The following is a 27,849-nucleotide window of genomic DNA, read 5'->3' as shown; positions in this document are numbered from 1 at the left end:
ACTGCTGAGAGTTGGAGTGGATTTTTCCATTAACATTCTCTTCTTAATGTGCTCAAAATCGTCGTCCTTGAAGTTGACGAGTGCCTGGCCCGACCCTCTAGAAGCCCCCCCCCCCCCACACACACAATTTAAATTTGATGGAAAGCAGGTTAGAGATGGATTGCGGGGACATTTTCCTCTGAAGCGCTACAGTAGCCACTTCAGCAGCAGTGAGACAGCAGAGTTAAAATTAATTACAGACAGAAACTTATTCTCTCCTGCAACACCTTCAGCATACATAATTTTCAGCCTTAACGCAGGGACGAGGCTTTTATGCTACCTGTTCTACAGTTGAGGTAAGTGGATCATGGCGCTGTGGGGATAACATTTAAAAAAAGGCATGGGTATAGACGCCCTGAGAGAATTTCTGATCCAAGTTTTAATGAAAGTTTCAGCACATATCCTGTATTAGGCACCACGGATTGCAAAAGCAGACACGATGTATACAAGGTGCAGAGCATGTGAGATGCATAAGAGAGGCGAGGAAAGGAGGGATTTAAAAAAAAAAAAAAAAAAAGGATTTGTCTTGTGTGTGAACGGCGCAGACACATGGGGTTGTGCTGTTCATTTAATGCAAGGTTAGGCAGGCTGAGCTGATGAATGGACTGTCGACAGGAGAACAAAAGCAGGCGCTCCATCACAGGACGAGAGGCGCAGCAGCACTCCCTCACCGATCCACTGGTCCAGGAGCGGTTTACCCTTCACACATCCTAACCTTAACTGCTATTGAGGAGCTGCAGCCAATACTGACTACAGATCAGTATCTTTATGGTAGCCACACACTAACTCCTGCAGGTCAATAATCCATCTGTAAATCCTGGGGCGAGCAGGCTGGATGCAGGAGGCAAGCATCTACAATGTGTACAAGTGGATACTTTCTAAAATATACGTGCATTATAAAAGCCAGAGACGCCAGGATAAAAGCAGTCTGATAGCACGACTGAATGATGAATCACACACATGAGATACAAAGACACATTCAGTGTGTCTTTGTGTATGTTCTTGCAAATCAGCACAATAACTGAGGATGGTTAGAATAAATAGCAGGAAGAAAAGCAGGGAAAGAGTGGTTAGCACCTAAAAACGATAAAACAAAATAAAAATAATCACACCTCCGTAGCATGTGATCCCATAATCTGTTTTGCTGCCGGACCCCTAACATGACTGGACTTATACTCTAGATACAGAAACTGGATGTTTTCAATTACAGAGCAGAAAAATCCCATTAAATTCACCGGCCTTACCCCGTGAGCGCGGGCCAGATGATAACCACCTATTGATTATCCATTAAACCAATACACCAGACCAGTGCAGTAACACTGCAGCACAACACAAAGCTGCTCCGACACAATGGGCTTTTTCTACAGACGGATCACTTCTCACGGTGCAGAGCGCCAGAGCCTGCAGTAGTGAGGCTGTTCTGTAGTGGGCCGGGACTACAGAGAGGAATGTGGCTCAGACGCTGGAAGAAGTTCAGGGGAAGTGGGTGGGGATGGCCTGGAGGGGAGTGGGGGGGGGGGGGGGGGGGGGGGGTTATGGTGGCTGCCAGCACCTCACCAAATAGAATCATAAACCATTCTCCATGCTTTGGTGCCTGTAGCTGACCCTCACTGAGGACATACACTTTAATTTAGTGTTGCTGTCGTTGGTCAAACTGACCTACACAACACGACTCTGTGAGGGTCTCACATGGGACTCCTGGTTTTTGTCTTTGGGTTAATTAACTGCATTTATTTTCAGGGATGGGAATAAAAGTGTCCTCTGGTTTAATAGAGTTTTACTTTTGGACAGAGATGCATGAATATGTTGCGGGTGTTGTCGGTTATCAGGGTCAAATTATTTTAGTTTTAACACTATGTTCTGTTAATATATGCACACGTGTTATTAATTAGAAAGCATAAATTAGGTAATTAAAGATTCCTAATCTGTTTCCCCCTATGACTGATTAAACACCAAAAACACGTTGCGCATTATCAGGTCATACGATTAATCCATCATATTCACAGTAATCATGTCTACATTTTTACGATGACAATACAATTACTAATTAGCTGTTTAAAAAAAATGTAGTCAGGAACCTATTCCAAGAATCACAATATTAAAGTAAAGTAACTTTCCAGATTATGGATTACTTTCAGTTACGTTAGGATTACCTGCATATCAAATATGTAAATAAAAGAGGAAGAACGGCTCAAATCAGGACTCCTTCATTTTACCTCGCAGAACAAGGGAGCTGCTGCTCTACTGCTGCCTTGCTCGGTTAGTTCGTTTGTGGTATTGTGTGTATTTGGTGTTTCAAAGCGTTTGTTCGGATTCACCAAAGTCACACAATAACACAAACAAACTAACCGATGGATGCAGCTGTAGAGCAGCAGCTCCTGTGCTCTGCGGGGTAAAATGACTGTTTTCTTCAATGGAGGCTGGTGGCTTTGAAGAGGCCCTATATGGAACTGCATCAGTTCCCCATCTGGAAGGGCTGTCTGACGGCAAGATAAAGCGGTAAAAATATTTTAAGTATAGCGTACACTTACACAGATTTTCTTTTTAGCTAGCTAAAATGTGTTTAGCTGCTGCCCCCATCCGTAGCAGTACATGCTTTTGCCCGCGTAACACACTGACTATGAATAATTACCTCATACAACCCTACTTCTAAACATCCAAACCGTTTCTTTAATTTTTATCATGACTGTGTTTTCCCAAACGGTTGAAAGATTTGTGGAGGTCACAAACAATCTGTTGAATAAATTATCATGGCTACCTATTCGTCTGAGGACTTATGACGTTATTAAATCCATAGTGCGTCGTAAGACGAGTACGTACAAGTGGACAAGGCTGAAACATGAAGAGTAACTCCGCTTCGGATCAGTGGATGGAGGAAACCGGACGTAAAACTTAATTACCTTCGTGTCATACTTTCAGGTACATGCATAGAATCTGACCTTTTGCATTTAACCCATCAAAAGCATTTAGGAGCAGTGGGCTGCGGTAAAGCCCCCCGTGGAGCAGCTTCAGGGTTCATTGTCTCGCTCAAGGACACTTGCGGACAGTAGGAGCCGGGAATCAAACCCCCCCCTCCCCCCTTCAAAGGACGGCCCGCTTTACCGCCCCTAGCCGCCCCCTACAGGAGTCAACAGGCGACACAAACATGTGTTTTTAACACACTGCGACTAGTTAAGGCTCCAACGTGAGAGGCGGCTTGTGATTGTGTGAGCGAGTGTGTGTTTGAGAGAATGACGGGGCAAACAGGCTGTGAACATCCACTATGTTGTATGACATGTAATTCAAAGTCACATTAGCCTCCTTGCTCTGATTCAATCTGAAACTCTATTAAATATCACACTGACAGACATCCTCTTAAATACAGGAACACGATCCATCAACATGAGCTGACTGATGTCTCTGCTGGTTGTACTGCCTTGTTCCTTTCACACAGTGGCTCTGATAAATGATGGCGGGTGGGCAAATGTTTGTTTCAGGTAATTTTTTTGTGTAGCCCCTTACAAAAGGTCCAGTGTGTAGGATTTTGGGGGATCAATATGCAGAAACTAAATACAATATTCATTATTATGTTCTCATTAGTGTAAAATCACCTGAAACTAAGAGCCGTTGTGTTTTCGTTAGCTTAGAATGAGCCCTTCATATCTACAGAGGGAGCCGGTCCTCTTCACGTAGTCTGCTATGTTTCTACAGTAAGCCAGAATGGACAAACTAAACACTGACTCTACAGAGGGCCTTTGACATGTTACCTAAAGGCCGCCGTAGTTCCCCGACACGCTTGGAAAGAGAGGTGTGATTAGAGATGCCTCTAAATCCTAAACACTGGATCTTTAATCTTTAACCTTTTGCTTAACAAGGGTGGTGTTTGATTACTGCAGAGGCGCCGCATTCTATCAGAGAAATATATTTCAAAGATCATAATTTTAAGATCAATTTTGCGATTCGTTATCAATTTTACAAACTCTTCAATTTTCATCAAAAGCATTATGGATGCATCAGTGTGCGAGAGGGCAGTGTCTGTATGCGTGTGTACTTACTGTGCAGTCGGCGGTGTTTGTTATCTTCAGGCTGAAATCTGAATCAAACTCCAGCTCAGACAGACACACTCTGTTACAGTCAAACGTCTGTTGAAAGACAGAAATAAACACAGCATATAATGCACAACTTTAAAAAAAGAAGATAAATACAGATGACAATATGAACAGTGATCAAGCAATAATAAACTACTAGACAATAAGAAGCAGCTCTTTGTTTTGGCTGAAGCATCAGACTAACTAATACTAACATGGAACGGGGTTCGTCTCTGGTTTGTGCACCTAATTTTGAATTACTCTGAGAATATCAACAAAAATAATTTGGTTCGCAACCCGAACAGTTGGTTCGCAGCTGTAACAAAAAAAAAAAAGCAGGTTTTAATTGACCTTAAGTGTAAACCGTGACAGAAAAAAAGGATGGAGTCTTGTACGTAATAGTCTTCTACGTCTTCTTATCATCAATAGTTCCATGCTCGTTTTTTGGGGGATAAAAACAAGTATCTGTAAGAACAGAACGACAGCCTGCTGGTAATCAATGCGACTCATCAACTTTCCCACCTCAGCCAAGCCTAAAAACGTTTTTGTGACATTTCAATTTTTCTTCTAGTTTTTTTATGGGACAATTTAACAAATGTGCAAAAAAAACAGGTCGATGGAAACACACTTTTTCATCTGAATAGAATAGAATAACTACATTCTACTAAATCACAAATCAACAAACAGAAAACAGCTGCAATAAAAGAGTACAAACGGTTGCGAGTTTCCTCAAGTTGAACATTGCTATCTGTCCCCACTGAGAAAAAAACAAAACTCATCTGTTTTGCTGGAATTTATAATTCCATGGAAGGGCTCTCAATTTTACGGAGTAGCAGCCAGCCTTAATGGAATGTTATTGGATCGTATCAACGGGAGGCAATAGATGAGAGTCCATGTAATTTGGGCAGCGGGGCTGTCTATTTGTCACTGGAGGGGAGAAACTATCGATTAGAGGATTCAAATTCCATTATATCAAGTTCTCCCCTCATTCATCACATCCACAGATGGGTGGAGGACATGCTGCTTAGCAAGCGGGCCAACCGGCGAAGAAACACACGATGGCGTGTGAGACAAGAGGGAGAGCATTCTTACACAGAAAGATTCAGAAGAGGTATCTGTGCTCTTATATGTGTTGGACTGTGTTTGTTTTATCTCTGCGTTATGTGTGAGCTCTGCCGTCAGTGAAAACCGCTCTATCCACAGGGGGCTGAGAGTAATGAAGTTTCCTTAAGAGGAACTTAAACAAGGATTAGACAGATCAATCACCCAGTGCTACAGCATCATAGAGACACACACACACACACACACACACACACACACACACACACACACACACACACACACACACACACACACACACACACACACACACACACACACACACACACACACACACACACACACACACACACACACACACACAGGGCCCTATCTCTCTCTCCACAGCTAACTCCTGCTCTCATTCCCTGTCTGTGGCCTAACAGCTTGGGCCCCACAAACTCTATTTCTCCGACTTGTAGCCTCCAAGATCCTTGTACATTAGGATCAGACATATTGGTTTGCAAATATGTCCAGCTGATACAGGTGTTAAATATCAGATGTTGGGTAGTTGGTGTCCTCCACAGATGACAAAATTAAAGATCCACTCTGATCACTGCAACAGAAAAAAAGCCTCAAGAGTCTGTGCTAAAGGTTTAGTCTCAGTGAAACCTCTGGCAGGAACATTTAATAACTTTTTAAAAATGATTTTGTTTATCATAATGGTAAATAGTGAATCCCTCAGCCCCGTTTGCATTGTCTACGATTTGTAAGCAGGTCAATAGAAGAGTGATTTAGCCTTCTCAGGTTGTTTGATTTTAATCATTTTTAGATGCCTGAAGATGAAACACAGTATTTCACAAAAACAAACCAAAGATTAGATACTAGCTTTAAAAACATCTTTTGGAGCAGAAGTTTTTTTAAATTATTATTTCCAACACCAGTAATCATCTTACGACCCCTCAAAGGGTCCAGACCCCCAAGTTGGGAACCAATACTCAATCAATATAAATGTTTTTTCCAAAAAGAAGAAGAAGAAAAAATCTCAGACCTCAGCTGAACTGTTCATTACAGGGCTAAACGGAGGACAACTTTAGCCTGACTTACAGTGTTAGGATATACAAGTACATTTTCTATTATTTTAGAAAAAATCACTGTTGCATTTTATTGTCATTTTCGAAAAATAATGAATATTAGTAAAACATTTTGTGTACTTGTGGTTTCAAATATCAGTATTATTATTGGACCTCCAAAGCCACCACATTGCAGGTTGAATGTAGAAGTGAAACACTTATAAGCATGCTCACCTGTATGACTGCAGGTTCAGAGATGAGCGTGTCTTCTTTCACCATCTCCACCATAGACTCAGGCAACACAACCCTCTTCATGCACGCCATGTTGAAGCCATACACGTCATCCCAGAATGCAATGTGGTCTTGGTGCTTATGTGCGTCTCCAACTGCAGCCAGGCTGATGTTACAAAGGTCTGGATAGACTGTGGAGAAAAGAGAGGAATACATTAGATGGTGAATACATTACCGTATATTCCCATATTACCTAAACAACCTTCTTTGCACTGCAATCACCTGGGTGACTTCCCGTTGCTCACGTCACCGACATATTTATTGAAGAAATCTGTTTATCAGTTTGCTTTGGTATGTTAGCAGTGTGATAAAAAGGCTTCATTTCACCATTAAACGACCTCATCAAGAGGAACCAGATAAAAGAGAAAATGGGAAAGTGGAGGCAGACACAGAGACAGAGAAAGAGTTAGAAGAGCAGGGGGAGACCACCTGTGACATGCTACAACAGCTCCTCTGGTGCTGCTCACTCCTGGCAGTGCTGTTAGCGATGTTAGCCGGCCGGCAGCCAGAGGGAGGGCCCTGGACACCAGCCATCAAAAAAATGCCTCCGCCAAAAAAATGAAAAATTCCACGACCAGCAGAGAGGCTTTGTCCAGAGCTGGTGGGAGCTGGCAGCGTGTGGCTGCCCGGTTGGTATTGTTTTCACCATGCAATGGCGCCGTTTTATGCCCCTGGTCCGATGTAGCATCATGGCAGGTGTGATCCTGTCTCAAGATGGTCTCTCGTCTATTTCTAAAATTTGACAATGCACTTGAATTGAACCTGAATATTGCTTGAACCTCCAAATAATGCGCTACACATCAAAAAGAAACACCTAACAAATGCACCACAGTCCATATTTTTGGAGGTTTGTTTAAGTGGGCTCAACTATTGCAAGGCAGCCTGGTCAGCAATGAGTGCATCCCTTTGGGGATGTATTTTCCGCTAAACTAAAGATCATTAATCATGGGAAAATTCTGGTCCCATAAACTTCTCTCAGTGCTGAGACAAGCTTAATATCAACAAATGTAATGGCTTGAAAACCATTCAACGGATTTAATCAGAGAACGCCTTAACATCTTGGGGGCGTGGAGCTTTGCATCAATTCCATGAGGCTGCTGTAATGACTGTATCCATCACTTGAACACAAAACAGGCCTGATGGTCATTTTGTCCCACTTTAATACTTCATACTTTACACTAGATGGCAAAAATGTGGACACCCAAATATTACCATCTGTGATTGTTAAAGATTTCATTGACCCATGAGCACTGGGCTAACATAATAGAACAGCACTCTTAAAGGTCCAGTGTGTAGGATTTAGTGGCATTTAACAGGTACCTGTATTTGCAAAAACGCAAAGGTCCTATCTAAAAGCCAGTGTTGGATTTGTCCGTTCTGGGCTACTGTAGAAACATGGCGGGCTCCGTGGAAGAGGACCTGCTCCCTATATAAATAAGAAGAGCTCATGCTAAAGCACAAGAGCATCAGTGAAGTCAAGCACAAGTTGGTATTCTGGTTCATCCCAAAGGTGTTAGATGGGCTTGAGACCAGCGCTCTGCACAGGCCAGTCGTGTTCTTCCGCACAAAACTGGAGGAAAGCATTTCTTAACGGAGCTGGATTTGCGCATGGTGGTCTTGTCATATTGAAACAGGAAAAGTCCTTCCCCAGACCAAAGCTACAAAGTTGGAGTCATATATGCAACAATATGGGATTTGATAAATACATCTAGTGCATTTCCAATGTGATGGTCACAGCAGGCAGGTGTGCATCGCCTCGATACTATGAGCCTTAAATGGCATTTTGAGCGACTTCACAGGCACTCCAAGTTGAATGAGTAAACTTTCTCCGCTGCACAAATTAAATTACAACAGAGGAGATACAAAATGGCAAACACAAAGACAAGAGCAACCACCATCGTTTTGTCCATTATCCCCTTCATTACTTCCGGTAGGTGTCTTAATGAAAGTTGCACAGCCTCTCAACAATAAATTGATGTGGTCATGTCCTAAAGGTGCGTTACTCGGAGTGGAACACATTCTGAGTTGATGGGGAAACTTGTGACTTGGAATCATTTGGAAGGTTTTGAAGCTTGTGCCAGTGGCCAGAAGAGTTAAACACTAGGTTTCACAGATGACAGCGTCTCCATCACCTCAGAGAAATGACTGCTGCTCAAAATCACCCTGGATGTATTTTGGTCAAACAAGCTTCGGATAAACTATTTTTCTTAAAAGATGTCAGTCAGTCACTGGGGAACTGTGTTTCTAGTTTTTCATTTTTCAAAGCACTGAGTATAGGCAGTGATTATTGAAGCTGCTCATATTACATACTGTAATACTGTCTATTGAATAAACATTATCCATGTCTTAAATGAGCATTAAACATGAGCCTTAATGTCCTTTTCATTGTGTTTTCACATCTGAATAGATTCCTTTGTGTGGGTAATATGCTTGGTGATTAAGCCAGAGCTGAGATGCTTGAAGCCATTGGTACCCCTACTGTGAAGTAACATTAGACAACTCAGAGGCCTCGGGCCGAAACTAGAGTTTAGAATACACTCATGAGGGTATATCAAACTTAATATTTTAACATACAACTTACTGCTACTAGTAGCAGTTAGGTAAGAATAGATGTTCATAACAGGAGAGTAAGAAAAAAAGAAAAGCATAGGTAACCGTAGTGGCGAGTATATCTAACCATGGCATCATGATAACTTCTAATGAGACTACGATTACCGACTCAAGGTTGTATTGCTCCGCCAATCAGTCATGTTGCAGTTTACATCCATGTTTGTCCAAAATGGCCTCACTCCATCATTTAATCCTGATAGATATTTGTGTGAAATTGTCATAATTCAAGGTATTCTCATACAACAGTTCGTATGATATCTCATTTTTCGCGCGTTTTCCTACGAAAGTCTAGCAACACGTACATTTATTCGCTTATTACATGCATGCGGCTTCTTTCAAAATATAACTTGAATGAATTCTTAAGTTATGGCCAAAAACGTGTTTTGTGAAGTCACAGAGATCTTTGACCACCAAAATCTCCAAGCAGACATTTGTGCCAAATTTGAAAAAAAATTCCCTCAACGCATTCCTGAGATAGCACGTTCACGAGAACGGACCGGACGGATGTACAGAGCGGACCTGAATAACTTTTTAAAAACAAGAGTTATACAAGTGTTTTACGGGAAGAAGAAAAGGGGAAAGAGAAGGACAGAAGAAACAAAGAATAGTCCAGAGAATTGGAATCCATTCTAACTTCTGCAACAACCAAGCAGGCCCAAACCTTTTATCCTCCATCAGGAGGAATCTACTTATTATAGTTTATAAAAAATACAAGCCTTCCAGTGAGCACGTTTTATTCATTTTACCTGGCATGTGTGTTGGTGCTCAGTCACCTTCGACTCATCGGACCATAGAATGTGTGAATGGATGGTGACAGCTCAGTGATGGGCAACTCATGGCCCTGTCATTATTAGCTGGAGCGAGCTCGTGACCCTGTGAGTGTCACCGTACCTGATGACTGTGCACACACATATTCACACACGCATACAGCAGATTTGTCACTTCGTTATACTCCGATTACTGAACCGAGTGAGTAATTACGAGGGCCAGGTGAGAGGGGGGGGGGGGGGTGAGAGAGCTGCTGATTGGGCAGAATCGGGACAGGCCCGTCTGAGACACACTGAAAAGGAAATGGAGACAGAGACAGAGAGGAGTGCTGTGGTGTGGATGGAAAGGGAGAAAGACGAAGAGAAAGGAGGGGAGGAGGAGCGGGGGTACACGGGCGTCCCCAGATTCATGGCTTTGACATCTGCGTCCTTCTCGACTCGCTGCTCACAGCCCGTTTGTCATACCCCCCCACCCTTCTCTTGCTATCTCCCTCTCCCCCATTGGTCGGCTGTAAAAGAGAGAAAGACTGTGTGTGTGTGTGTGTGGGGGGGGCGGGCATGGGACAAAACAGATCCCTTTTCCCTGGACGCTGTGCTGTGCCAGGCATGCAGGGACACATTTAAGGATGAAGGGGGAGGTTAATGTAGTGGGGAGAATGAGCGAGCCACTTTAACTCTCTTCTTATGTAGCTTAAACACACATTTACAGCAGCAGTGCTGCAGGGCCGGCCAATGTTCACTCAAAATCTGAAAATATACGACAGAAAAAAGTTGATGAATCTAATGTGACACAATAATTGCATTAGGATCAACACTCAATAAATTAAAAAGGTTTGTAAGGTTGGTTGGTCTGGCTGTACTGAAATGCAGGAATATTCGCTTCACAGATTTGCACATTAATACCGCCTTGGGCATGTTTACTTCTGAAAAAAAACAACCAACAACATGGAGGAGCCTCCACTCGTAGTATTGACACAGGTAACTAACCTCTGTTTAGTGCCAGGCACCATGCATGCTGAATGAGACATGGGGAATTAACTGAATTGATCAAATTAGTGAAACTATCAATGAGCTAAATTTATGATTTTTGATAACAGAATTGTTTCTGTTAGCTTCTGCAACAACCAATGACATGAAAGCAGAATCTTTAACTGGTCAGACTGTAGTTTATCTGGACAAACTATTGGACTATTTTTGGGACTTTTTCCAGCCATGTGCTGTACTTTTGTAAGTAAAGTGCTTGTCAACGTTACTCCTTCAACAATAGTGACGCAGGGTTAGGACTAGAGACGATCATCCTGGTCCTGGCTTATACAATGACACTGCTACTTCAGAGAAGTGTGAAAATAATGCTCATAAAAACTGGCCAACTTAAGTTTAATAATCTCGGTAGACGCGGTCTAACACAATATAAATAAAAATAAAGCCACCTGGAGGGACTTATCATTTGTACTGGGAATATGTAATGATTGTTTTAGGCTGTAGAGCTTTAAAAGAAAACATATTTACATTCCCATATCAAACCAGCGCCATCGGGGGAAGTGGAAGGGGCTACCTGACATTTTTCTTGGTTTTGAGTGGCAGTAGATCCGGAGAGAGCATCCAGTTCTGGGAGCGTCGGGGTTAAAGGCTCATGACGAACCATACGATGTCCTCTGACCTGTCACTTTCTGCCTCACTCCGGTCACACCCTCGCCTGTCCAGTCTCCCTCACTAACAGATCTGTCTCTATAGGTGGGGTCATTCCATGTGTGTGTGTGTGTGTGAGAGTGTGACCTCTCCCTCGTGTCCCAAGGAGCCACTAAAAGCAGTGTGGTGGAACCGTTCCTTAGTTGGGTCACATTTGGCACAAGCCATTAAATGTGGTCAGTGGCATGGAGGGGATGACCCTTGGAGACTGAGAAGCAGACAGACAGACAGACACATGTCTGTCTGTCTGTCTGTCTGTCTGTCAATGGTCTACAATGCTGTCTATTGGTTACAATGCTGTCTATTGGTTACAATGCTGTTGGTTCACATCATGTTGTGTTAACTTGGCGCACTGAGCCTTTGATTGATTTGAAGTTGACGCAAGTGGGTTTTGTAGAGCTTTTGTAAAGTTTATGCCCCCAAACGGTGGAAGGTGGCTTTGGCGTCACTTTAGTGTTAACAAAGCAGAACACCATTAAAATGAAGCATTCATTCACAAACTACATTATGGAGAAATTCAATGACAATGCCAGGAGAAAAGTTATTTTCTGTGCAGTTTTTACGTGGCATATATCATGTACCTGAGAGATAATCGCCAACTTTGACGTAAACAACCCTTTGTGCTGCCTTGATTTTGTGGTGAGGAGAAGATGCGACCTACCTGAGCCGTTGTCCGCCAGGTAGTGGTCTCTGGCGTACAGGACAGAGTCCAACATGGACTCAAACAGCAGGAAGTAACCCTAGAAAGAGAGGAAAAAACTCATTACTACCGAAGAATCTTCTGGAACAAGCTGACTGACAGTTCGAGGCAGGTAATAACATGTGTGCAAAGGAGAAGACTACAGAACAGCTGGACAATCCAATTATTTTTTAATTCAAGATCACTATGGTGGAAATGTGAATTAGCCGTGACTGTGAATTAGGCGACGTGCCCTTCGTGGTCTGCCACCCAACATCCAAAGGCTTGACCCTGGGTTGAGCTCCTGTTCTGCTCCAGTAGGTGGCACATTAACCGTGGGATTATTCCATTAATGCTGAAATTGAGTTTTGTCCACATCATGTTGGCTTCGACCTGACTGGCGGGTACTGCTGACAAATGGCTTTTTCATCCTCCTACCTCTCCAACCAATCGGATAAGCCCGAGCTGCAACGCTGGCCCCTTCAATATGGTATTTATGTGCACATTTTGGGCGGGTTCAAACATATGGGAGGGAATATCTCCATCTGGGACAAGGAGGTGGAGTCAAATCACTACATGTACATTTGTCCTGTAACTGATGACCCGTATCAGTTATTTCAACACTGACTGGCTCCTTCAGGCACAAAAACACCCATCAATGCTTTCATCTGTGTTTTACGATCAAAGCAAAAGCTCCATGTAGAATGTCGAAAGTACAACCCCTTCAATTTTCAATCTGGATATTTGGTTCCCATCATTTTCCTTCACAATGATAAATTTGACTGCATGTTCACTGTGGATCCACGAAGCCTTACATGGATTGATATGGATTTATGGTGCAGTTCTGATGGGACATCTGACATTGTCATTAATTCTGGAATAAATCACATTAGCGCTTAATCGTCAGTTTATCCATGATCTGACAACGTTTATTATTTTGTATTTTGTACAGCTTTACAGGTCCAGAGTAGAGGAAATAAGAGATTCTCGAGGGAAGACTAATTATAAACAAGCTGGATTTTATTGTCATAAGTAAGTCAGACCATCGGTTCTATTGGTTTTGATAACATACCTACCAAACATCTTAGAACATGGCAACATCTCTTAAATAAAGGGCCGAAGGGGGAACAAACACAAGCAGTCAGATCCTCACAAATGTTATAAACAAGGCTGTGTTCGAAATTGCATACTCACGTACTGCATACTACATACTCAATCAGTATATACTTGATACTGGCTGCTACATTAAAAGGTTAAGTATGCCATTACCAGCAAACTGTCCACACAAAAACACCGTCACCAAAAGCAACTTCATCTATTTAAATACAGGCATCAACCAATCACGTTGTGCGGAATGGACATGTTCAGAGTGTACATTATAGCGTACGACAACACAGAGGCTCTGTGACCTGAACCAAGACAGGAAACTTTACTTCTTCAATATTGACAAAGGAAACGCAGACCATATCCTCTACTTTCGTTCTTACCTTTCACAATAAAAGCCCTGGACGTATACAGTTCACTGCTTAACTGTTAACAAGAGGGAACATTTCGCTAAAGGGAAATTCAATAAAACAGCTCACAGTAGCTTAGGCTACATACCGATATACCTCCGACAGAGTGCCAGACGCTGCTCCGGGTCAAAGGGATCTCAGTAGTTGGTCCTCTGCGCAAATCTATTTTACTGAAACAGTGCTGGAACTGTTGCAAATTTGCATTGCTGCCAGCATGAATAGTTTTGATGTGAATTATTCACAGGCGAATATTTCGCATTTTCATGCCGTTAAGTGTCACATCCCACGGTGTGTGAAGGCCTTTAGTGTGGAAAAATAAGCAAACAGAATGGCCTGAGTTATGTTTAAGATTCCAATATCTCTACGTTCTCTTCAGTTGGGGGACGAAGGGGACAAGGAGAGGTGAGGGCCAGGACAAAAGATAAGTACTGAACGAGGGAAGGGGGGGGGGGGGGGGGGGGTGGGTATGATTAAGGGTAAGTAGAAGAGGAGGAGAGAGGGGAAAGGGGAGACAGAGTGATGTAGAGAGGATGCAGTGGCCAGCAGAATAGTAATTCCCCGAGATAAGAAGCTTATTATTCAAATAAAGACAACCTCTCATTGGAGAAAGGAGAGGAGAGCAAGCGGCAGGCAAACAGGGGAAGCAGCCCTGATTTATAACCAACTCCAAAATCGTCACCATCTCTGTTATGGGCCTCAGCTGATAATGATGACAGCGATGAAGCTGATATAACCGACTCATCCTCCGTGAGGCGATAAAGGGAAACATTCTCTCTGTCTATCGACGACAGTGGACCGGACTCGAACCGAAGTCGGGCCGGCGAATCGTCTGCTGCTGACTGCTGTGGTCCAGCCGATGTCCTTAGCAGCCAAGCGGGTCGTTTTTAAAACCCTCACACAGAGAACACTAGCCTCGTAATTTAGATCCCAATTTCACGGCACACTGCTTCTCTTGAAGGGAAGAGGATATGAGAGAGAGAGAGAGATGCCTGAAAGCGGAGTTGCACCTTACTTTTATTGTCAACAATGCTCCAGGATTACTGCCCCCCCCACCCTGCTGCCTTCCATGTCCTCCCAGCAGCATGCACCACACCCCCTTTATTTATACATCTGCAATGTTAATTACCCAAAACACAGTCCGTGCCATTAGAATGGGATGCGAGGACTGCTGGAACTAAAAGTACTGAAGTTTGTCCGAGTCTGATTAGATCTTGCCAGAATGCTTCCACCTTGACATAAATAAAATCTGCCGTAACAATCCAACAGTGTTAATGTGACTCCTGAACGACACAGGTAATCATGAGCCATGTGTCGTCACTAAAAGTTGAATCTTCGGCTTCAGCCTTCGGGCCAGTCAGTGCTGATATTCTAATTACGAGAACACGGCGCTGAAATGTAATATCCCTCACAGTTTCATCAAACTCCGACCAACAGCGTCTCAGCGTTTTAATTAAAAGTTCAAGTTTTAAAATAATTCCTACCGATACTACACATTCAGCAAAATGCCACAGGGCGGTGTGAAGATGAGTCACCTCTTTACGTTTTATCCCCGTCTGACCGGTGAAGTTTGTCAATTCTATTCCACATTCTGGACTCAGTTGTAGCACCGACATCCTAAACGAGAAAACTGTAGATAAGCTCCTGATAAGACTACACATCTGATGTTGCTGAAAATTACCTCAACTAAGCACCACCCCCCTCTGCGACTCAGTCAAGCTGTGAGAGCTACCATGGAGCCCACACTGTCACTAACTGCACTCCCTGACTAAATATGATCAAATTTTTGGAAAAACAAAAAGGTTACTTCAGAGAGACACTGACAAAAGGGTCTACAATGTCTTTGAAGGATTTATCCAGGATGTCAAACTGATTCAGCAGCCAAAACAGATTAAAAAGATAAAGATAGAAGCTAAAGCCTACGGATCACAGCGTAAAAGTCACCTGGCGAACGAGACAGAAGACAATGAAATTAAGGAACAACCCTGTTACTTTAAAGCCGGGTAGGTCTTGGTCTTTATTTACCTTTACAATCATTAAAAAGCAAAAGCAGCATTTATTCAGTATACCTTTAGTAGCCTGAAAAGCATAGAAGTGCTAATGCTAGAATAATGTGCTAACGTACTCTGCTAATGTTAGCAATCAAAATTTACGTCACACTAACCCCAGCGGAACTTTGCGCACTCTCTGACGTGGAAGGTATAACTTGGGCTTTAGTGTGAGGAAGCAGCTCAGCTTTACTGCCAGGCAGCTTGGCTGGTGCAGGCGATGCTCTGCAGTATAGTCGCTGTGCATTTCCATAAAAGGGACTAATGAAATCCTAATGAGAACGGGCTGGAGCAGCTTATACACATTAACAGAATTAGCATATAAAACACATTCTCGAGTTGGCTACCACACACACACTCTCACATACACATCTATATATGCACACACACACACACACACACACACACACACACACACACACACACACACACACACACACACACACACACACACACACACACACACACACACACACACACACACACACACACACAAAGAAAACCGGCAAATACACTTTTACAGCTGTGTTACTTATGTGTAGAATATTGGAGTTGTCACTGCCTTTAACTTTACACAAATGCTATTAAGTTTGAGTTGTATTTATAAACTCTACAGATATAACTTTTACAATAACTCCTGCAATGTTTGTCTGTCTTTAGTCGCTGGAGGCAGAGTGTTGGTGTGGTACAATTTACAGATTTTATGTCCATCAACCCATGGGAGACTGAAAGGCTGTCAATTATAGGTACCAAGAGGCGTTTTGGAACAAAATCTGTGTCAGCAGTTTACACTTTCCTCCGCCCTCCAGTACCTCCTCTATCCTACTGCATTCAACATACGTCTTACTCAATTACTGCAGATCATCATCACTTCCAGTCCCAGGAGGGCCGAGTTGGTGTGCACACGTGAATGTGTGTGTTTCCAGGAGCACTTCCAGGCTTCACTGAATACTGAAGGCAGCGCCTCTTCCGTCAACAAGACTTCTCTATGCTAGTTTATGATCGGGCGACTCCAAATTAGCATAAACATATCACACACACCCGAGTAATAGATTTTTGGTGCGTTAACGCTCGGTGGGTGTACATTGTGCGGGTTCCAATAACAGCCTAATTTCCATTTAAAGGCATGCAAATGAGAGATAGAGGGGAAAGATAGTGTAACAGCAAAGTAATTTGCAGTATAGCTACAAGGTTATTACAAGCAGCGGCTCTCCTGAAATCAATGAGAAGAACATTGTGTGTTTTTAGAAGATGGAACGATAATTTCCATGGCCGGGAAAACATTTCAATCATGTATGGAAAGGAATTGATGACATGAACGATTTGATGGAAAATGGCACATTTTCACTAGGACACGCATGTCTCTTTTGTCCAATTTCATGCTACCAAATTTTTATTTCCCAAATTCTATCTTGTAAGACAGGCATTAGCTGTGCAGCTGCGTCTTCGCATCAATGTGCAAACCTTCAACGAGAGAAGGCAGTGAATTATAGTGAAGTCACTCCTTAAGTTGAGCAGCACAAAGTCTTTATTCATTAATTTGTTCATTAGTATTTAGATAAAGAGAGCACGACCTAATTAAAAGTCTTGTTAGGTTTTACAGGCTTTATGGTGGCTGTAATGAGGAGGGAAAGTCCATCATGTCAGCTGCAGACGTCAAGACCAGATAATGATGACATGAATACAGCCACACATCATTTCCCAACGTTTGGATTTTGGGAAAGGCACCTTTACATGAAAACTCATTTTTGTTTTAAGGTCAAAGTGAGCCGCATAACAAAACAATGCCTGCCTTTGTGAAATAAAAAAGTTATAGCTTTGAATTGACACATAGCCTATAAAAATCCTAATATACTTGTATTCGGCGGTGTACTTGTCCAAGCATTCACAAGCCGTTATTAAATTCATCATTTTGAGGGGAACACTGAGGACATTTCTCTCCACAAAAACAATGTCGACGGATTGTGGGGTTGGGTTTATGAGAATGTCTGTTTGAGGGATATTTCAGGTCGTCAAGTTCATGTTCTGCATGTAGAATTGTTATTCAAACCAGAGAGAAGTCACTCTTCTCCTGCGGATGTTTTGCCGGGATGAGTGAAATGCAACATTGCATTTTAGATGCATACAGTATATAATATAATACTGAATTGCATTGCAGGTCTTTATGTACCACCCTGCTCGTTGTAAATGGCTGCCTATATGGCCATATGCCTATGCTTCACTAGGCGCGTAGGGCGAAAAATAGAGTTGTATAAAAACAGAGAGGTGGTGCACTAACAGGAAACGTGTCTCTCTGACTTGTTGTGGATTGTCACATTTATGAACATATAGGCCTATGTGATGTGAGAGATGGATGACTGAGGATCGTTTTTAAACTTTGCTTTAACCATTTCTTGTGTTGTCATTTACTAACATTGTATAATGAGCAACTCATTTAGATTTTACTCCTAATTTTTTGACATTTTACTAAACAGGAAGATGTTCTGAGCTGTGCTTATTGCCTAATATTCAATTAATAATCAGAATAATATTCCAATCAGAATAATCACGTAACCACCTCAATCTGAAGAGTGTGGTCCGATCAGAAGGGGTTTCCAAACGGGTTGAGAGAGGTGGTGAAATACTTTGATAATACGTTTAATAGGAAAACAAAATCATTATCTTTCATATTTCTATGGTCATTTATATATATAATTTAATTATTTAGTGTCCATGTAACCAAAGCTAATAACTTTTAGGAGTGTGTGGACATCAGAGGTTTTGGTACGCAGGCAGCTGGCTGAAAACCACTTCCTGAGTCTCTCTAACTGTGTGTGTCTGTGCGTGTGTGTGTGCGCGAGTGTGTGACTGACAGTCAGTCAGACTGAAGGACAGGATGACTGATGACTACCGTCCTCTTCTTGGGCAGGTGAGTCTCCCAGCACTGATAATGAGGCTAAAGAGGAAGAGCTGCCATTAATTTGACTTCACACCTCTACCACACACAAGTATTCAGACTTTGTGTGTTTGTGTGTGTGTGTGTGTGCGCTCCAATGATACTTGTTTTGTAGTCAAACTATGTTCCCCTCAAGGTAAAATATCAGAGAAATCCTCCGCAACAGAGTTCTCTTTGACACTCTTCTTGTTCAGGGTTCTTCTCACCTTTGAATGAAAGTGAACACTGTTGCTGAAGACCAATTTGACATTCTGGGAGAGTTTCTCCAAGGTGAGTTAGCACATACCTCAAACTGTTTAGGGACACCGGCCTTCGCCTCTCTACCCAAACTGATATCAAGAACATGATATATGATGCAGATTCAGCATCCGCAGTAAAAGTCTACAACAACACTTAGTGTTTATCATAGTTTTCTGTATCATCAGTTTTTATTTCACATGTAAAGAATAATTGTAAATATTTCAGTCCATATCTTCAGTTTTTGGGCAGGGGCACTTATAAGGGCGATCGTATTACCTATGTAGGTTTGATGGACAGCAGAAATAGAGAACGTGTGAATACAAAATATGGCCAGGACTGCTTTAGCCCAATGTAACATGTTGCCAGAGACATTTTGTAATATGGACAAGAGAAAGGTTGAGTGGATTTGTACTACAGTAGGTGGGAAATAAATACACAGAGAGCTTTTTGTGTGGTACGTAGAGAATCCAAGTCATTTTGTGCAGATTACGATTCAAAATGTCTTCTTATGCACGATACTGACTTGGTTTCAAGACTGATCAGGTTTTAACATTCAAATGCTCGGAGTTAAGCCTGGGTTATACTTTGCGCAAGGACGGTCACACAAACAATCAGCTGATGCAAAATACGTGACGAGGAAACGCTTGGATCTTTTATACTCCATGCGGGTCCCTCTTCGTGGCAAACCGACATTCTCAAACTCCTCAAAGTTTGTGCGGCTTGTTTTGGGCAGTTGTGAAGACAGCTATCGTACTTTGGTGCGGACCTAAACAACCGTCACAGAGGGACGGTCTTGGCCCGTTTCTAAGTGAAGCCTAGTCTAGAACATAACTGCAAGTGAACAAAAACAGAGGCATCTTGTACAGAAATGACTTAATAAAGTCAATCATTTCAGGCTTTAGTTCACAATGCTGTTCCTATTATGTAACTAAAGTTTGTTAAAGCCAACTCCGCTCTGACAGCAGTACTCTCATGTCCGTATTTGAGCGTCCGTGGCACCATTAAACACTATCGAGCTAGCAGGCCCATCACCTGTGATTGATCTTGGAGTGACAGACTTTATTTAGCCTTCGGCGGACTCGGCTCTCCTCCTCCCCGTCAGCCCCCCACTCTCTTATCTGCTCTGGACGGTTTGTTTTTTCCGTGTGCTGAGAAAGAGAAGCGATCAATGTTGTGAGTTATGAAATGACAGTGGTGCTGCTAAAGGCAGTCTCTCAAACACTGCCACAACAGACAGACACTCATTTTCCCCCTTTTCATCCACCACCACCACAGATACAAGACATTCATCACCCATCTCTGTTTATTAGCCCTGTAACCACGGCCGGTCCGCTCGCTCATCACTTCAGTGATGAAATCCTTCGTTTTGCTTTCATAAACAGCATTAATTGTCAGATAAGTAACTTATAACTTCATGATGAAACTTGCAAGGTTATCTCTTTTTTTAAAACCCTTTTTCACAATTTCAACATCTGTTGTTTATTTGCACCAATATAAAATGTGAGTATTACAGATGTCAATACGTGTCTACAACTACATACTAATGTAAGTCATCTACTGTATTGTGGTGTTAACTTTCAACCCAGACACCAGAATAAAATGATGGCGCTGTATGTTTCTGCAAACCACGCATACGTTGAATCTCGACATTTCTGAACCCCAAATATGTTTAATATCAAAATTTTCGACAAACATGTATATCAACGTTAAAGATTAAAGAGGGAGATAATTAGTAGATCATTCGAGCAACAGCACACATTCTATCAGTTGCAGCTCTATGGTTTCTGCACACAGCAGAGCAGCGCCATCACTACGTGTGAAAATGTCATCAAACATGATAAGATCGTGGATCGTTATGCTGCCTGTAAAAATGAGTGCTATGATATTTTTACCATCCCACCCAACAAACTCTCCTTTTGTTCAACAGTTATTTTCCGTTTTTGAAATGATCCACTACATTTGTTCACAGTCTCTCTGGAAGCAATACCTTTTCAAAGTCTCAAACATTTGTCACTGAATTCCTTCCACTCGATACAGACTACTTTCCAGGCCAGAGAACAACATTTTCAATCACAACACACGTGATGACAGATGAATCTAGTTTTTGCTTTTTTTAAGGACTGATGCTTTTCTTTGCCACAGTAAGCCCAAGGCTCTCTCTCGTGATCCACAGAGCATGGGTTTGTAGACCAATTCATTTTACAGATTTCAGATTAATTACATTGTTCAGTGACAACAAACAAAGTGTTATAATACATTTTCTATCTCGACTAACTACAGTGGGGCTGTGTGAAATGTTCTCAGTCTTCAGTTCTGGTTTCCAATTGAGTTTTTCCCCCTCATACCTTTTAGTTTTATGTCGCCAATCCAATATTCCTTCAAACCAGAGGAAGGAATACAAAGCCAGCAACTTCTCTGCACAGAAGAAATGCTGGATGCTAATCTATTCTTAGTTACAGAATTCCCTCGTGTGCATCCCTGCCATTGCTTTGACCCAATTTGGCCATTCTCTGTAGGAAACCTTAGCAAGCCTCCAATCAGTGTGTGTGTGTGTGTGTGTGTGTGTAATTTGAGCAGGGTCTGATTAGATCAGCCGCATGCATTAAAGCCATGTCAGACCATGGTATTAGACCCTGATCAAAGTCACAAAGATACAGCACCTTGATGTGGGTCTTCCTCCATTATTTGCCGTATTTACAGTTGAAACAGGATCTTTGGGTTTATTACAGGGAGGAACTGGGTGGTACAAGAATAATCAACGTGACTTTAAAGTCCTGCAGATTTCAGTTCTGGTTGATTGGGCGACACCCGTAGTTACAGTGGTAATGGCAAGTGCTGTTGAATACTCCAAGTCCTAAAGATTTGTGGGTAACAAACACTAATTGAGAAGTTTTTTTGTCAGAAAAACAGAAGAGCAACTGTTGTATCTATTTACAGAGCAGCCAAACAAACAGGAAAAGATACTCGATGATTGGACTTGTTTGATTGAATGTAATGCTGCAGCTCCTTCTCGTTCTATTACTCCCTGTAATATTAAACTGTCAAAGTAATTACTGAAAAGGACGTTCTTCTTTTGGTTGCACATTTTTAGATGCGTAAACCTCAGTGACACTTTTGCATTTCCTGTGATTGCTTCACAATAAAAGCCAGTTGAAGCTTGCATTCGCAGTAACTTAACACTGCTCTGACACGGCTGTGAGAGAACTACCAGCAAACAGTAATGCTGGATTATATGCATACTGTTTAGAGAGAAACATAAAAAAGGTTTATCTGGTAATTAACATGAGGTCAAATTGTATTTTTGTAAAACACATTGGAAATCTGATTTAGTAATAAAAGGTTATTTTAGAGAGTCAGTGGGTAATGAGAGCTCAATCTTGCATCCCCACGTGGGAAATTCCCATCCAACACTAGCTGTATGTTGAGAAAATTAACATTTTATAATTAATTATTAATTTAAAAAAAATATAAAAATTCAATGATGTTTATGTGTGATGAAGTGAATTGTGACAAGTGATTTATATGACAATAAAAAACAAGGCATGTGAAGCAAAAAACAAAATAAAGAATATTCCCGTGGTAATCAGACACTTAAATTTAATACAGCCTGAAGCCATTTACTCTGGCCAGAGAGTCTACTCCTGTGACACCTGTCATTTCTTCATTTTATACAGGCAGATTGGACGGCAGCTTTGGAAGTTCTGGCCACTCTGAGAAATGTCTGCCATCGCCGCCATGATGAGAAGTGACTGGAGGATTCTTAGATTTATTAGCGCTCTGTGAGCCGGTGTCATCAGAGATTACGCCCCCTATCCTTCACCGTTCCACCGACACGTCAACCACCCAATTTCAATTTCCCCGGTGAGAGGATGGGAAGGCTCTGGCTGGCGACCCCTGCTCGTGACCCTGGGTTTCACGATGGATGGGGGAGGTGGAGGGGGGACAGATACGGGATGCTCATGAATTAGGTATGACTTCAGCGGTGCGTTCAACTTTGGCCGTCCCGCCTGTATCGCCACAGAGAATCTCCCTGATAAATGGGCATCAAGGGGAAGGAAGACTGCTCTTCCTGGTTAGGTATTCAGAGGAGCTCATGGTCGAGTTTAGCCCCGTTTAAGGCATGTTTAAAAATCATGCATTACAGCTGCTGGCACCTTGGGATTCTGCGCGCTCATTGGCTGGTAGCGGACCAATCTGAGATTTTGCTGAGCGTTTACATTTTGGGTAAATGCATGAGTGTGCTCCAAGAGTTCAAAGATGGAAAATAAGCTCCCAACAAAAAGTTGTCGTTGAGTCTTTGACTTACCACAGTATAACGAACAACATGAATAATGGCTGCATTCCATTTAGATGTTCATTGTCAGGGCTCTAGCTATGCATGCCGACATGAACCACTGAGAAACGAGCCATCGTTAGCGTTATTACCTACACCTGAGCTGCTCCTGCGACAAGTAAACTGTCTCCTGTGAATTTCGATGTATTCGACTTTGAGAATGTATGGTGATGAAGGCCAGGCTTTAGTCATTATTATAAACATTCCACTATGAACATCTTAATTCACACACGCCTCCTCTTCCGACCATTCATCCACCTGCATCGTTTTAGGTCTGCCCACTTCAACCGTGTCATAAAAAAGCCACAAGGTTTTAACGACAGGGAGGAGTTTGAGTCTGACCTGAGCTGTCCACACCACTCATGCTAGAAATACGTTTATTCGAGCGACCGTACGAGGTCTCGGAAAACCAAACGCATACATGGAGCTGGTTGAACCCACATGTTCGTGCACAGGAGATTCTATGTATTCAATCATCTTTGATCAAAACAACAGAAGATTTCAAGTTGATGATCTTCTGACCGAACTGTTGTTTTCCTTTCACACAGGATGATTTTGGTGGAGAGTCACTCACGTTTACCGATTCACATCCTCAGCTATCAATCTGAATAAACATATTGTTGAGTGGGACTTGAACTTATTTCATGAGGCTTTGTGAGTGCATTCCCACGATCAAACTGCCACAGTATGTACATGTGTGCGTAAACGTGCACTGACCATCCATTCTGAGATGATGATGTCCACCTTCTCCACTGGGAGCTTGATGTCTTCTATGCGGCCTTTGATCACAGTGATCTTGTCCTCCAGCTGGTTGAACCTGTGGGAAACATGTAAGAGTCTGAGGACCTAGAAAACGACTCATAAAGTTTATACCTAGCATCCAGTAAACCAATGGTTGGAGAGTGGGCTTGTAGTTTTGCTGCTGTGGTGCACATTCAATAATGTGGATACTGCAAACTTCTACTCATAAAACGTATATATTATATTTCCAGTCTTTCCTGAGCCGTGTTGCAGAGAGTGTGAAAGGGGGGAAACTGTAACTGTGGGGCTGCAGAGGTGTCAGGCTCAGGTAGGGACTGTAAGATCAGTGCTGCTGTTTAAATGATCCTTCCTTTCAGACCGGCCAGTGTGGGTATCAATCTCTGTGAATATTCCATTATCATGACAGCTAATGTTACCGAGGACAGAACAATTACTCACAGCGGCCCAGAGTGCATTTCTGTGGCAGCGATCCTTATCTTGAACTGTCTCTCCCCTCTCTGATGCTCTGCTACTGCTGCTATCACCTCCTCACAGGATCCAACCCCCCCCCCCCCCTCCCCTCCCCTCCCCTCCTCCTACACCTTTCACAAGAGGGAAACACTAATCTCATTATTGGGGTAATTTAGAGGACAATGTCAGGACTCTGGGGAGAGAGTCAGTATCTGTGTGGCTTTGTAGTGGTGTGTGTGTGTATGTGTGAGAGAAGCCCTTTTCATACAGCATGTTAAAGGCGGGAATATTGCATCGTTATTCCGCTTTGCCGTTATGTATAAAAGGTACGAACATGGAATTTGGGGACAGAGTTGTTCCGCCGTTTAGCCGTCAGCGGAGTTAGTAAAAGAGCCGAATCGGCATCTGTGTAACAGATGACAACAGGGACAACACACACACACACACACACGCACACACACACACACACACACACACACACACACACACACACACACACACACACACACACACACACACACACACACACACACACACACACACGTTACACTTCATGCTAACTAAAAATACACACTGGGGCAGAGTTATGCCGTTGTGAAGCCGGCTTAATCTTCTTTACGGCAGTATTGCGGAATCTCTGCGTAAAAGGGGCGAGCGAGAGAGAAAGAGAGAGAGAGAGAAGGGGGGAAGAGGTTGTACATTTTATCATAAGAAACCAGTGTTTGCGAATAATTGCTTTCTTTAGAGGGTGAATCTATCCTTCACGACATACAAATGTGTTTTTTCTTCATAATTCAGACATTTATGTTCTTGTTAAACAATTCCGAACTTCATTGAGAAGGGTTTTTGATAACAAATATATCCATATCACCAAATATGTACACACACACACACACACACACACACACACACACACACACACACACACACACACACACACACACACACACACACACACACACACACACACACACACACACACACACACACACACAAATATTGCTTCTTTCAGGACTTGAACATTAAAGGTTCTCTAAACGTTATTCAGAGCATTAATATAACAAAAGTATAGTGGAATAATGACATCCTGAGCAGAGAATTAAGTACCCTCCCTCTGTGTGTGTTGCAATCTGAACTTGTCCTTTAGTGCAGGTCAGTGCATGTGAGCGTGCCCCACTGGTTAGCTGATGGCCGACAGCTGATAACGCCGCATCGCCCTCTGCACAGTTAGCCGCTTGCAGCCGTTCCCACGTTGAGACTCGTGTGGAAGCAAAAGATATGCTCTGAAGTTCATATTGAGCACCTTTATGAACAAAAAAGGTAATAAAGAAAATAGGATTTAAGATTATTTTTAAATTACTTAAAAAATAACTGCTACCTAAATGAAAAAACAAGGAAATGAACTATCTAAGTTTTATTTTAATCATATTTGGGTTAATGGGAATTTGGGATAATGAGCGACACAAACTTTAATACACACGAAGTTGTCCTGAATTACATGTATTCATGGGTGCCCGTTTCTGGCTGATCAGCATTCTTTGACCAAAGTCAAATGTTGGCTGAACATCCTCAAACCGATAATCTGTCCGTCTATCTTTCCTTCACCATTGAAAGTTGAATTTCATTAATCTATGTAAAATGTTTTTCCACTTTGTTGCCACAATTCAAAGCATTCAATTGGATAATCCATCAATTCCAGCCATTTAAAAAGAAGAAGAAAAAAACCCGTATTTGGACATTATCCATTAAGGAAGTGACTGTGAAGGAAGGAAGTCACGTCTAGCTTTTCATTTAAACTTCGGCGACGGAGTGGAGACAGGAGATGGATGCTCCTGCCCAACCAACAGGAGCCACTTTAATTACAATCCTGATATTAACATCAAGAGGAAGTGGCGGACACACAAAGGCCATCTGCACACGTACAGACACACACAGAAGTAAGAGCTTAAGAATCACAACCCAAGCGGACAGTGGCTTTAAAGGGAGCCAAGGGCAAGATGTGTGTGTGTCTGAATGTGTGAGTGTGTAGGAGGGGGGGGGTTACACATCTTCTTTTAGCTGAAACTTCACCGCTGGCGAACCTGCGACGCAGCCAGCATGCCAACACACTCTCCAACAGCGAGTCAGTGGGCTGTAAAATTAAAACGTCCCTTTCCTTCAGCAAACCCTGTTGTTTTGCTTATACGACACTCTCTTACATAACGGTAATAATAGCAGTCATAATGGCCCCTAACTCAAAAATGCATTTTAGAGGCAGGGGTGTGATGGAGGAAGTGGTTGCAGGTAGACGTAGGGACGGTGGAGGCTCTGGTGGAGGTAAATGACTCTACTGTGGAGAGGCAGCTGCTGGAAGCCTGGAAACACACACCACCTGAAATTGGACTGAGGACTGTATTAAAAGGTACCAACAGGGGGTCATCTACATGTGTGTGTGTGTGTGTGTGTGTGTGAATGCAGGCCTCAGACTGAAGCCCCTGCAGAGAAGAAGAGATGAGTGGTGAATGAGTCCGACTGCAGGTGTAAATTATCTGCATTCTGGCCACACGACTGACAGCAGCTCTATTGAAGTCAACCAGTTGCAACAAATAAAAAGGTGGCTGGAGGTCACACAGACCTCTACTCCCACAATCCTCTGCTGCACACAAAGGGAAAAAGGACCCGTCTGCTCCGTGGTTGCGTAAAGAGAACTTGATACAGCGGCGGTGGCGGCGCCCCGTTCATTCCTATGAAAGCTGCTCAGTGGAGAATGACGCCTCATTCACATGAACGGAGGACGGAACGTAATTCTGGGTTTTAAATAAGTGATATTCAAGTGGGAGTTTGCCCAACCAGTCTACATGTGCTTTGTGGACTTGGAGAAGGCTTTCGACCGGGTCCCTCGGGGGGTCTTGTGGGGGGTGCTGCGGGAGTATGGGGTGCCGGACCCATTACAACGGGCGATCCGGTCTCTGTACGACTGCAGTAGGAGCTGTGTCCGCATTCTCGGCAATAAGTCAGACACGTTCCCGGTGGGTGTTGGCCTCCGCCAGGGCTGCCCTTTGTCACCGGTCCTGTTCGTGATTTTCATGGACAGGATATCTAGGCGCAGCCTGGGGGCGGAGAACGTCAGTTTCGGGGGTCTCGGGATCGCCTCTCTGCTATTTGCGGATGATGTGGTCCTGTTAGCCTCCTCGGATCGTGACCTCCAGCATTCACTGGGACGGTTTGCAGCCGAGTGTGAAGCGGCGGGGATGAGAGTTAGCACCTCCAAATCTGAGGCCATGGTGCTCTGCCGGAAACCGGTGGATTGCTCCCTCCAGGTGGGGACGGAGTGCCTA

The 27,849-nt window shown here is 42.9% G+C and overlaps 1 protein-coding gene across 2 annotated transcripts in view; it reads right to left on the bottom strand.

The window, feature by feature from the left end:
- The window catches only part of prmt3 (protein arginine methyltransferase 3), a 54,398-nt gene that overhangs the window by 18,663 nt on the left and 7,886 nt on the right, over positions 1-27,849 (bottom strand). For both annotated transcript variants that reach the window (XM_076078785.1, XM_076078784.1), the window contains exons 10-13: positions 24,038-24,137; positions 12,236-12,314; positions 6,452-6,639; positions 4,074-4,160 (exon numbers count right to left, since the gene is read on the bottom strand). In XM_076078785.1, the coding sequence (XP_075934900.1) occupies positions 4,074-4,160; positions 6,452-6,639; positions 12,236-12,314; positions 24,038-24,137 (454 nt within the window). The remainder of the gene's footprint in view (positions 1-4,073; positions 4,161-6,451; positions 6,640-12,235; positions 12,315-24,037; positions 24,138-27,849) is intronic.

The sequence above is a fragment of the Anarhichas minor genome, unplaced genomic scaffold (genome assembly GCF_050575085.1).
Source record: "Anarhichas minor isolate MPS153535 unplaced genomic scaffold, ASM5057508v1 ptg000067l, whole genome shotgun sequence".
NCBI classification, from domain to species: Eukaryota; Metazoa; Chordata; class Actinopteri; order Perciformes; family Anarhichadidae; genus Anarhichas; species Anarhichas minor.
The sequence above is the reverse complement of the archived record's forward strand: the minus strand, read 5'-3'. Positions and strand labels throughout refer to the sequence as shown.